Below are 13,018 nucleotides of genomic sequence, written 5' to 3'. Positions count from 1 at the left end.
TCCTCCACCCCCTCAAAGCAGCAACATGAGGCTCTTGTCAACTGTCACTGCCTTCATCAAATGCTACTCATTGTATGTGATGGTCTCATTCAGAGGGTAAAGCAGGAGCCTGGCAAGGACTTGTCCAACAACAAATAGACAATTTATGTTCTGATGGTTTTACACAAAATATGTATGGTTATGCAAAGCAACAAAACAGTAACAGTTATTCATTTATTCTTGCAAAGTGTCTTGGTTGTCCTTGGCCAATTCATTGCCTAATTGGCCTCATAATGGTTTTGGTGAGCTGTCTTCCCAAACCGTTGCAGTTCACATGGTGTGGATATACCCACAGTATAGTTAGGAAGTTCCAGGATTTTACACTGTGACACAGAATGAACATCAATTTAGTTCCAAGTCAGGATGGTATGTGGGTTGGAGAGAAACTTGGTCAGGGTTTTGCCATGGATGTGCTGCTCTTATGCTTCAGCCCCGTTGTGCTTCAGATTTCTGAAGCCTTTTCCATTTAGCAATTAGTCTATGCCTCTCTTCTTCCTACCAAAATGCATAACCTCACACTTTCCCACATCTGGCAAAATAGTAGTAGATGGAATACAATTTCCTATCATGTCCAAGTCATTCTGCAACCTCCCCATTTCCTCAAAACTACCTGATGCTCCACCTATCTTTGCATCATCTGCAAACTTAGTAACAGTGCCTTCAGTTCCTTTGTCCAGTTCATTAACATATAATGTGAATAGTTGTGGTCCTAACAGTCACTCTGGTGGAACTTCACTAGTCATCAGCTGCCATCTGAAAAAGATCCCTTTATCCACACTCTGTCTTCTGCCAGTTAGCCATGTCAGTATCTTTCCCTGAGCACCATGGGCTCTCACCTTATTTAGCAGCCTCCTGTGTGGTACCTTGAAAAAGACTTTCTTGAAATCCACTGGCTCTTCTTTATCTTGCTTGCTACCTCCTCAGAGAATTCAAATAGATTTGACAAGCATGACTTCCCCTGACAAAGCTGTGCTGCCAAAGTCCTATTTTAACATACATTTCCAAGTACTCCTCAATCTCATTCTTAATAATGGGCTCTAAAATCTTACAAATGACCATGGTCAGGCTAATCAGCCTATAGTTTCAACTCATCTGTCTTCTTCCCTGACTCCAGTGATTCCTGAAAGACCACTACCAATGCCTCTGCAATCACCTCAGCTCTCTCCTTCAGAACTCTGGGGTATTGTCCATGTAGTCTGGGTAATTTAACATCATCAAAACTTACAGTTTCCCCAGCACCTTCTCCTTAGTGATGGTCAATGCACTTTCCTCTGCTCCTGACTCTGGAAGTTCCTGGTACGCTGGTAGTGTTTACTACCGTAAAGTGTGATGCAAAGCACTTATTCAGTTCCTCCACATTTTTTTGTTCCTCATTACTACTTCTCCAGCCTCATTTTCCAGCAGTCCAATGTACACACTTGTCATCTTCCTACATTTTATATATCTCAAAAAATCTTCTTTTATATTACTAGCTGCCGTATCCTCACATTTCATCTTCTGCCCCCTTTGGCATCCTAGTTCAGGATTTTCTTAAGGTTAACATGCAGGTTCAGTTTGCTGTTAGGATGCAATGTTAGCATTCATTTTAACAGAGCTAGAACTCAAGAGCCAAGACATACCGCTCAGGCTGTAGAAGGCTCTGGTCAGACCACATTTGGAACTTTGAGAGCAGTTTTGAATACTGTATCTCAAGAAGGATATGCTGGCATTGGAGGGAGTCCAGAGAAGGTTCACAAGAGTAATTCCACGATAAAGGGCTTGATGTATGAGGATCAGTTGAAAATTCTGGGTCTGTACTCAATAGCGTTTAGAAGAAGGGGATCTCATTAAAACTTAAAGTGTAGTCAGAAGACTGGACAGGGTAAATGTGAAGATGTTTCCACCAGTAGGAGAGATTAGGTCCTGACAGCACAGCCTCAGAGTTAGGAGATGATCCTTTATAACTAAGATGAGGAAAACTTTCTTCAGACAAAAGGGTGTTGAGCTTTGGAACTCATGTCACAGAAGATTCTGGAGGCCAAGTCATTGAATGTCTTTAAGACAGAGATAGGTAGGTTTTTAATTAGTAAGGGGTTCAAGGGTTACAGGGAGAAGGCAGGAGAATGGGATTGAGAAACATGCTAGCCTTGAATTAATGATGGAGATGTCTCAATGGGCAAATGGCCTAATTCTGCTCTTGTATCTTATGGTCTTGACCTATTGGAATGGCAGAGGTCATGAGTTTGTCACAGGAGCCTGGGTTAGTTGTTGCCCGATATATTGCCGGACGGTACACACTGCTGTCAATGTGCATTAATGGTGGAAAGAATGAATGTTTAAAGTTGAGGATGAAGTGCCACTCAAGCAGGCTGTTTTATGCAGAATTGAGTTTAGCTTCTTGAGTGCTGTTGGAACTGCACTCATTTAGGGAAGTAAAGTGCATTTAATTATACTTGTGAATTTTGTTTTTCAGATGATGAAGTCTATAGGGAAATCAAGAGGTGAATTATTGACAATAGTACTCTCCATTTCTAACCTGCTTATGAAGTCTCAGCATTTATATAACTGTTCCAGTTCAATTTCTGAAGAAAGTAACTCCCATAGAGTTGAAACAGATGGATTTACTAATAGTAATGCACTGAAAATCAAGGGTAGATGGTTAGTTTGTGTCCTGATGCAGATGGTCATTGCTTGACATTTTTGTGATGGGAATGTTTATATAGCACTTTAACACCAATGGTACCTGGTTTCAAAGCTTGTACATTTTGAGACATATCCTAACTGAAAAGGAAAACTGAGAAACAACTCAATCAGTTCATTTGGAAATGAAGACAGAAATTAAGACTAGAAACCAAAATCTCCAGGAGACTGAAATTGTTTGAAACCATGCAAAAGGTTCTCAGTTGTTGATACTTGTGATGTAATGCTGAAGAGGGCAGAGGCTAGATCCAGAATCTGAGGTTAGGCAAGTATGTAGCTGGTGCAGCTGCTTCTGTGACTTGAAGGCGACATTGGCGGACTGACATCTGTCAGACCATTGGAAGCAGAGTTCTGCAGATATGTCAGTTTAGATGAAGGCTGTGCCCAGAGAATTTAGCTGCAGCACAGGTGAGCCAGCTGAAGGCTCAGGACTCGTGACTCTCTTTCAGTTTTTTTTTCAATTAACTATTCAAAATGGTGCCGGATTGTGGAAACAATTAAAGCTTTTCACTATATTTTACTGTATTATTCACTGTCAAATGCAAGTGACAATAAATCATTCAACTTCAACCACAGAACTCAGTGTAGCACTGTTAGCTGCGATCAGGTTAAATCCTAAAAGAGCAGAAGGTGAAATTCATCCTGGGTTTTGAATGATTTTATGCCTGAATTGCAGTACATACATGCTGAGTGGACAGTTTAGCCAAATCATAACATTTATCTTCATTATATCTGCCAGTTAATGTGTAATTTATAGTTGATAGATTGACCATAACTTACCTGTTTACTCATTCTGAACTTCAGAGTACAGTTGGTTCTCCAAGATAGTATTTACTACATTCTTTCTTTGACTCTTGTCTGTTTTTTTTAAAAAAATAACCAAGGGAATCTTGTAGCTTATTGCTTTTCAGTCAAAAACTGGGATTTTGGAGATCCTAACAATAAAACATCCAAAGGTACTCCATAGGATTGCTACCAAACAAACTTGACATTGGGCCAGAGTTGGAGGTAATGGGTCAGGAGATAAAGTCCCAGGAGGAGTCAGAGGTAGAGAGAGATGGAGATGTTTATTAACGGCATTCCAGAGCTGCGGCCCAGAATGCTGAAGGTAGTACAACAAACAAGAAATGAAGAACGCACAAGAGCCCAAAAACGAAGGAAGCCGAAGTTGCTGCTATTATTTATTCATTCACAGATGTCGGAGTCACTGGTTAGATCAGCATTTATTGCCCAGCCCCATGCACTCTCAAGGTGGTGTCCGGGATGTGGCTTCTGAAGCCACTGCAACCCATGTGGTTTAAGCACACCCAGGTACTTTCAGGGAATTCCAGGTGTTTGACCTGTGACAGTGAAGAAATAATGATATAGTTCCACGTCAGTACGATGTCTGACTTGGAAGGGAATTTGAAGCAGATGGTATTCCCATGTGATGCTGCACATTTTCTTCTAGATGGTAGAAGTCATGAGTTGATAAGTTGCTGTTGAAGAGCCTTATTGACTTCCTACAGTGCATCTTGTAGATTGTGCATTACGATGTTACTATGTGTCAGTGGAGCAGGCGGTTAATATTTCAGGTGCTGAATGGATGCCAATCTCAGAGGGTTATAAAGTTGGAGGAGTTGACTGAAATACGACAGAGGGATTTGAACACAAGAAGGGCAATTTTGAATTTGAGGTATTGACATACATAAATCTAGGAATAGCCAGTGTTATGGCAGATATCATCTGTCTAAAACACACAAGAACTGGATCACAACTGGGAAACAGATGTCCTGTTAAAGCAAAGGTTTTTTTAAAATTCTTTAAATAAATTTAAAGCAAATTTCAATAAATACCACATCAATTGTTGGAACATGAATTGTAAGTGGGCTGTTCTCATGTTTGGAGAAATTGTGGTCTACAGATACAGGAGATCAGAGTCGAGAGTGTGGTGCTGGAAAAGCATAGCAGGTTAGGCAGCATCGGAGGAGCAGAAGAATCGATGTTTCAGGCAAAAGCCCTTCATCAGGAATGAGGCTTTTTAAAAAAATTGTGAGGCTGGGAACCTTGGGGGTGGAGAGATAAATGGGAGAAAATGCCTGTGCTCATGTTTCCTTCCATAAGATGCTTCCTTCCACTAACCGGCCACAAATGCAGAGAATTCTTGGAACGGCTAATATTTGTATATTAAGTCCTGGTGTCTATTGGAGAAAGGGTATGGTTTATGTCAGAATGTCACGAGAATGTCTAGAGACATCAAGAAGCTCTCTAAAGTGTCAGTACAAAGGAGGATATTGTTCTGCAGTTAATGAAACAAAATATGACTGGGTGTATTTCTGATGCAAGAACTAGCCCGAGGATTATAGCATATAATCTATTTCACTGTGAAGCAACATTATTTTTTTAAAAAGCCATTTAGTGCAGCTAAACATTACACAAAAAAAAAGATACCACCCTCCTCAAAACAATTAAGTCGATGAGTTTCCAAGAAACAGAAAATATATTTTGGTGACACGTTGAACATTTTCTACCTATGTCACATGACCAGAAAAGGTTGCCGGTGAGAAGGGCTAATGGTTACAACACGGTGTGTGTTTCATTGTTCATTCATTGCCTGAATTTGGGGGTTTAGTTAGAATTCGTTTATCGGTACAAGTACCTCATACCACTATCACTCTCAATGTTTGAAATATTGTGTTTTTTCCAAAATAACTTCTTTCGAAGAGCCAAAAACGGCAAAATAAAATTCATGTCTTATGATAAATATCTCAGGATCATCCGAATAATAACAATAAACAAAAAAAAAGGTTTTATCTTGAGGATTGACATCTAGCAGGAGTGTAAGCTTAAAGTCAAAAAACCCTGCAGTTCCCATGTACTTCACCAGTTTCTTGAATGTCACGCAGTCCACATTTTTTTTAAAATCCTCGGCAAGAACATAACATTTTTCTCTTTATATTAACTGCGGGGACCAGCTGAATGCCAGCGATTTGATAAGCGAGTGAAATGTGTGCCGCTCTTATATCAGCAAGATACGTGATGACATACTGCATATAAATAACTTACAGCACTGCAGATAGATTAATCGGAGTTTCCACGGCCTGTCCTCGTTCTTACTGATGGTTTTCAAGGATAGAGGTGTATAGTTATCTCCTGAGGAGGTGCTGTGCCTTTGCTGAATTGCCATCGCCTCTCCTGTCCAGCTCGGAGACTCCGAGCAAACACAAGGAAAGAGCGTGACATGCGCTTACAGTACAGTGCTGCAGCTCAGGGTGCTGCAATCCTGGGCGGCAGCACTTCCGTGGTATCGGTGCCCGGGGTTATCTCTTTCATTCCTGAATCCTGGTGCCCTTGCTGAGAAGTAAATGTTGAAATGAAAACGGCTGAATTGAATGCACAGGGTTGCAGCTTCAGCTTACATATCTAATAATGAGGCAATTATTATTTATACATAACGAAAGTGATGCATATGGTTGCAACATGAGGCTCTGATGTGCTTGAGGTGAAAACGGTCACCTGGACATTCTTGCTCCTAGGGTTTTCTAGGCCTTGTACAGAGGTCAAATGGTGTCATCAAGGTGGTAAAAACAATGACTGCAGATGCTGGAAATCATTTTCTGAATTAGTGGTGCAGGAAGAGCACAGCAATTCAGGCAGCATCCGACGAGCAGCAAAATCGACGTTTCAGGCAAAAGCCCTTCATCAGGAATAAAGGCAGAGAGCCTAAAGCGTGGAGAGATAAGCTAGAGGAGGGTGGGGGTGGGGGTGGGGAGAGAGTAGCATAGAGTACAATGGGTGAGTGGGGGAGGAGATGAAGGTGATAGGTCAGGGAGGAGAGGGTGGAGTGGATAGGTGGAAAAGGAGATAGGCAGGTAGGACAAGTCCGGACAAGTCATGGGGACAGTGCTGAGCTGGAAGTTTGAAACTAGGATGAGGTGGGGGAAGGGGAAATGAGGAAGCTGTTGAAGTCCACATTGATGCCCTGGAGTTGAAGTGTTCCGAGGCGGAAGATGAGGCGTTCTTCCTCCAGGCGTCTGGTGGTGAGGGAGCAGCGGTGAAGGAGGCCAAGGACCCCACTCACCTATTGTACTTTATGCTACTTTCTCCCCACCCCCAACCTCCTCTAGCTTATCTCTCCACGCTTCAGGCTCTCTGACTTTATTCCTGATGAAGGACTTTTGCCCGAAACGTCGATTTTGCTGCTCGTCGGATGCTGCCTGAACTGCTGTGCTCTTCCAGCACCACTGATCCAGAAAATGGTGTCATCAGTCAGTTCTGTGATTTATTTGATTCAGGTTCTGCTCATTTGGACTTTCAAAGTCCAGATACCATCTCAGCTGTGATGTGGCTTGAGGCCACACCTGAGAGTTTGATTAGATTACTTAAAGTGTGGAAATAGGCCCTTTGGCCCAACAAGTCCACACCGACCCTCCAAAGACCAACCCACCCTGACCCATTTCTCTACATTTACCCCTTCACCTAACACTACGGGCAATTTATTATGGCCAATTCACCTAACCTGCACATTTTTGGACTGTGAGAGGAAACCGGAGCACCCAGAGGAAACCACGCAGTCACGGGGAGAATGTGCAAACTCCACACAGACAGTTGCCTGAGGCAGGAATTGAACCCACGTGCATGACACTGTGAGGCAGCAGTGCTAACCACTGAGCCACCATAGTTTGGGTCAAGACAGATTGGTCAAGGACAAGGCAAGGTGAAGACTGTCTTCAAACTTAGACTTCTGTAAAACTTGATAAATTGCACATGTACACTATAAACAACTATATATGTCATCTGAGAGATAACAAACTAACAATAACATCACAACCTGATAAGATTGTTATCTAAAGTCCTTCAAAATCCATTCGCGAACTGTATTGATTTTCTACCTTCACTCTATCTTTTTATCTAATTCCACCCTTGGGAAGCATCTTTGTAAGGTTGCTGCAGAGTCCTACAGCTATTACATCACATCATTTCCATGTATTATTCCAGATCGCAATAAGGGATAGGTCTGTCATTTTATCTAAATGGGTTAACCTTGCAGATGAGCTGCTTTTGACATAAAGCTTTAATACATTTTGTGGTTTGTGTCTGAATGGGTTTTGGTGGCTTCTTGAACTTTAAAGTTAATATTGTTTCATCCTTACAGGTCAGTCGAGTTTTCTGTCCGATCAACATAAAGTCTGCTATCGAGGTGTTAGTTGCAGTTCCTTTGGAATACCGTGAAGCAAACAATAGAGAAGGGAAGGTGTGCACAGAGGAAGAAGGAGGACGACTACTAACATTAGTCCTGTATGAACAAGAGTTTTGAGGGAGCACTTCTCCTATCTCCAACCCAGCCAGGAGCAGTGTATGAGGCAACTGTGGTTCACCAAGAAGGTGCAACTGAACAGTTCCATCTCCTTCAGTAGGACCTCAAGATACACAGTGGGACACAGACAGCTTTCCCATTGACCAACAAGCACACCATTGCCCTCAGCTTCTACACAGAACAGTACAGGCCCTTTGACCCTTGATGTTGTGGCAAACTTTTAGCCTGCTCTAAGATCAAACTAACCAACATACCCTTCATTTTATTACCATCCACGTGTCAATCCAAGTGTCACTTAAATGAACCTAATGTATCTGACTTTACTACCACTGCTGGCAGTGCATGCCATGCACCCTCTAATCTCTGTGTAAAGAACCTATCTCTGTCATCTCCCCTATCCCTTCCTCCAATCACCTTAAAATTATGCCCTCTTGTAATAGTCATTTCCACCCTGGGAAAAAGTCTCTGGCCATCCACTTTATTTATGCCTTTCATTATCTTGTACACCTCTATCAATTCAGCTCTCATCCTTCTTTCTTCTTATGAGAAAAACCTTGGCTCCCACAACCTTTCTTCATAAGACCAGCCCAGGCAACATCCTGGTAAATCTCCTCTGCACTCTCTCTACAGTTTCCACATCCTTCCTATAAGGAGTCATGATTCGGAGATGCCGGTGTTGGACTGGGGTGTACAAAGTTAAAAATCACACAACACCAGGTTATAGTCCAACAGGTTTGATTGGAAGCACACTAACTTTCGGAGCGATGCTCCTTCATCAGGTCAATCGCCTGATGAAGGAGCGTCGATCCGAAAGCTAGTGTGCTTCCAATTAAACCTGTTGGACTATAACCTGGTGTTGTGTGATTTTTAACTTCCTATAAGGAAGTGAACAGAACTGATCACAATATTCCAAGTGTGATCTAACCAGGGTTTTATAGAGCTGCAGCATAACCTCGCAGCTTTTAAACTCAACCCTACTGCAAATGAAAGCCAACACACCATATGCATTCTTAACAACTCCATAAACTTGGATGGCAACTTTGAGGGATCTATGCACGTGGACCCAAGATCCCTCTGCTCCTCCACACTGCCAAGAATCCTGTCTTTAACCCTGTAAACTGCATTCAAATTTGACATTCCAAAATGAATCACTTCACACTTTTCCAGTTTGAACTCCACCTACCACTTCTTAGCCCAGCTCTGCATCCTGTCAGTCTCCTGTTGCAACCTACAACAGCCCTCCACAACTCCACAAGCTTCGTGTCATCAGCAAACGTACTAACCTACCCTTCCACTTCCTCATCCAAGTCATTTGTAAAAATCAAAGAGCAAAGGTCCCAGAACAGATCCCTGGGGAACACCACTGGTCACTGAGCTCCAAGCTGAATATTTTCCATCAATTAAAACTTTCTGTTTTCTATGGGCCAGCCAATTCTGTATCCCGACAGCCAAATTTCCTTGTATCCCACAACTCCTTACTTTCTGAATGAGCCTACCATACGGTACCTTATCAAACGCCTTGCTAAAATCCACGTTCACCACATCCACTGTTCTACCTTCGCCAATGCGTTTTGTCTCATCCAGAAATAATTCAATAAAACGTGTGAGGCATTACCTCACAAAGCCATGCTGACTATCTCTAATCAAACTATGGTCTTCCAAGTAATCATAACTCCTGTCTCTCAAAGTGTTCACCAATAACTTGTTCACTACCGACGTAAGACTGACAGGTCTGTGATTCCCAGAGTTATCCCTATTCTCTTTCTTCAACAAGAGAATGACAGTTGCCACCCTCCAATTATCTGGTACTACCGTGGGCGGCACGGTGGCACAGTGGTTAGCACTGCTGCCTCACAGCACCTGAGACCCGGGTTCAATTCCCGCCTCAGGCGACTGACTGTGTGGAGTTTGCACGTTTTCCCCGTGTCTGTGTGGGTTTCTTCCGGGTGCTCCAGTTTCCTCCCACAGTCCAAAGATGTGCAGGTCAGGTGAATTGGCCATGCTAAATTGCCCGTAATGTTAGGAAAGGGGTAAATGTAGGGGCATGGGTGGGTTGCGCTTCGGCGGGTCGGTGTGGACTTGTTTCCACGCTGTAATGTAATCTAATGAGGGCACAAAGATCATAGCCAAAAAGGGCAGCAATCTCTTGCTTTGTTTCCCGTAGTAACTTCGGGTATATCCCGTCTGGCTCAGGCAACTTATGTTTTTAAAAATTTCCGACACATCCTCTTTCTTAACATCAACCTGTTTTAATGTATCAGCCTGTTTCACACTAGCCCCACAACAGACAAGGTCCATCTCACTAGTGAATACTGAAGCAAACTATTTATTAAGGACCTCTCCTTCCTCCTCTGACTCCAGGCACAAGTTCCCTCCATTCTTCCTGATTGGCCCTATCCTCACTCTGGCCATCCTCTTGTTCCTGACATTGGTGTCGAACACCTTGGGGTTTTCCTACACTCGACCCACCAAGGGTTTTTCATTCCCCCTTCTAGCTCTTCCAAGTCCATTCTTCAATGTAACCTTGTAACCCTCTACAGCCCTGTCTGATCCTTGCTTCCTCAACCTTACGTAAGCTTCCTTCTTCCTCTTGACTAAATATTCCACATCCCTTGTCACCCAAGGTTCCTTCACCCTATCATCCCTTCCTTGCCTCAGTGGGACAAACCTGTCCAGCACAATCAGCAAGCGCTACCTTAACAACCTCCACATTTCTGTCGTGCATTTCCCTGAGAATATCTGTTCCCAATTTATGCGCCACAATTCCTTCCTAATAGCAAAGTAATTCCCCCTCCCCCAATTAAATACTTTACCATACCATCTGCTCCTACCCCTCTCGAGTGTAGTACATGCCAGGGTGTTGTGATCACTATCACTGAAATGCTCTCCAAATGAGAGATCTGACACCTGACTTGGTTCATTCCAAGCACCAAATCCAATATGGCCTGCCCTCTACATACACCAAATCCAATATGGCCTGCCCTAGACAGGTGTGTAGAGGGAAGGTGTGCTCCATCCAAAGTATTTGCACTAAGAATGGCGGCACGGTGGCTAGCACTGCTGCCTCACAGCACCAGAGATCAATTCCTGCCTGAGGCGACTCTCTGTGTGGAGTTTGCACACTCTCCCCGTGTCTGTGTGGGTTTCCTCCACATGTTCCGGTTTCCTTCCACAATCCAAAAATGTGGAGGTTAGGTGAATTGGCCATGCTAAATTGCCTGTAGTGTTAGGTGAAGGGGTAAATGTAGGGGAATGGGTCGGGGTGGGTTGTGTTTCGGCAGGATGTGGACTTGTTGGGCCGAAGGGCCTGCTTCCACACTGTAAGTAATCTAATTAATAAAAATAAATATTAGGGAAGTTGAAGTCACCTGTGACAATAGCCCTCAATACTTCTGCACCTTTCCAAAATCTGCCTCCCAATCTGCTCCTCTGTGTCCTTGTTGCTATTTGAGGGGTCTATAGAAAACTGCCAATAAAGTGACTGCCCCTTTCCTGTTTCTGACTTCCACCCATAATGTCTCAGTAGACAAACCCTCCTCGATGACCTCCCTTTCTGCAGCTGTTAAACTATCTATGATTAGCAATGCCATTCCCCCATCTTTTTTATCTCCCTCCCTATTCCTTTTGCAACATCTAAACCCTGGAACATACAAAAACCATTCCTGCCCCTGTGATGTCCAAGTCTCCATAATGGCCACAATTTTGTAGCTCAAAGTATTGATCCATGCTCTAAGTTCTTCTAGCTGGAAGCAGGCGACATAGCAAACATTAAATAAAAGCCATGTACTGTAAAGGCAGGAATTTGTAATCAAAACAGAATGGTCTGGAAAAACTCAGATGTGGAGCAAGAAAGAATGTAATATTTACAGACCTATTCTGACTCTTTGAAGAGTTAACACTGTTTTTCTCTCATCAAACACTTTACTGGACCTGCTGAGATTCTCCAGCACATTCTGTTTTCATGACATAGCAAGCTGTCATTGCATCCAGGAGCACTGCACAACAGCTCTGGGAAAATCATTCTCTTTTTATCAGGGGAAGCAGGAGGAAAGGGCATGTGGCTTTGCCAGAGTAAAGAGATTCGAAAGGATGCAAGGAGTCATCCACTTTTCTCACATAGTTCTCTGGGCTCACACAAACAGGGAATTGTACCTCAACCACAAGGGCTGAATCAACATGGTGTATGACCATGCACAAGCACTTCATGTTAGCAAATGCTCACTATTCTGGCAGCAGCCATGATGCTTTCATCCTGAGGCAGTCAGTCATTTCCACCATCTTTAGGCCATCATGACAAATCCGGTCTGGCAGCTTGGGATGAGGGATTCCATTAATACACTGGATCCTGCCTTTTGTCCACAATCCAACAATGAGGACAATGTGCCTCTAATAAGCACCATACAGCAATAAGGAACACCGTGGATCAAACCAAAGTCACCCTAAAGCAATGGTATCACTGATTGGACCACTCAAGGAATGTTCAAGGGTACTGAGAGTGTCCAAATTAATAGAGGTCAGCAGCACACTCTACAACCTCACTCTCATGAAGGCACAACCTTGTCACAAGGTTTGCAGATGACATCTCAGGAGGAAGAAGAGTCAGAATGCAGGAACTCTTTATCCTGAATGGATGGGTATGTGGATAGTGACTCACATCCTGGTTACCCCAAGATCTCATTGCATCATTACCATTGCTCCAAAAAAACATACCTTTCAATCCATTTGCTACCTATCCTCACAGCATCCTTTTATTCAAAATCCTGAAATTAAAGCTAATAGCAAACTCTACCATAGCAAGGAGGCTGACTTTCACTGCAGCAGTTCTGCAAATCAAAATCGAGTAACTGGATCTTGTTTCAGACCGCATCATGGAGAAAGTGAGGACTGCAGATGCTGGAGATCAGAGCTGAAAATGTGTTGCTGGAAAAGCGCAGCAGGTCAGGCAGCATCCAAGGAGCAGGAGAATCGACGTTTCGGGCATGAGCCCTTCTTCAGGAATGAGGA

The 13,018-nt window shown here is 43.2% G+C and overlaps 1 protein-coding gene across 4 annotated transcripts in view; it reads right to left on the bottom strand.

Annotated features, from left to right (window-relative positions):
- si:ch211-51h4.2 overlaps positions 1-6,298 on the bottom strand; it is a 320,169-nt gene extending 313,871 nt beyond the window's left edge. For all 4 annotated transcript variants that reach the window (XM_043702225.1, XM_043702228.1, XM_043702226.1 and 1 more), the window contains exon 1: positions 5,764-6,298. In XM_043702225.1, the coding sequence (XP_043558160.1) occupies positions 5,764-5,884 (121 nt within the window). In that variant the 5' untranslated portion in view covers positions 5,885-6,298. The remainder of the gene's footprint in view (positions 1-5,763) is intronic.
- Between the last annotated feature and the right edge of the window lie 6,720 nt (positions 6,299-13,018).

This window comes from Chiloscyllium plagiosum, chromosome 13, assembly GCF_004010195.1.
Source record: "Chiloscyllium plagiosum isolate BGI_BamShark_2017 chromosome 13, ASM401019v2, whole genome shotgun sequence".
Taxonomy (NCBI): domain Eukaryota; kingdom Metazoa; phylum Chordata; class Chondrichthyes; order Orectolobiformes; family Hemiscylliidae; genus Chiloscyllium; species Chiloscyllium plagiosum.
The sequence above is the reverse complement of the archived record's forward strand: the minus strand, read 5'-3'. Positions and strand labels throughout refer to the sequence as shown.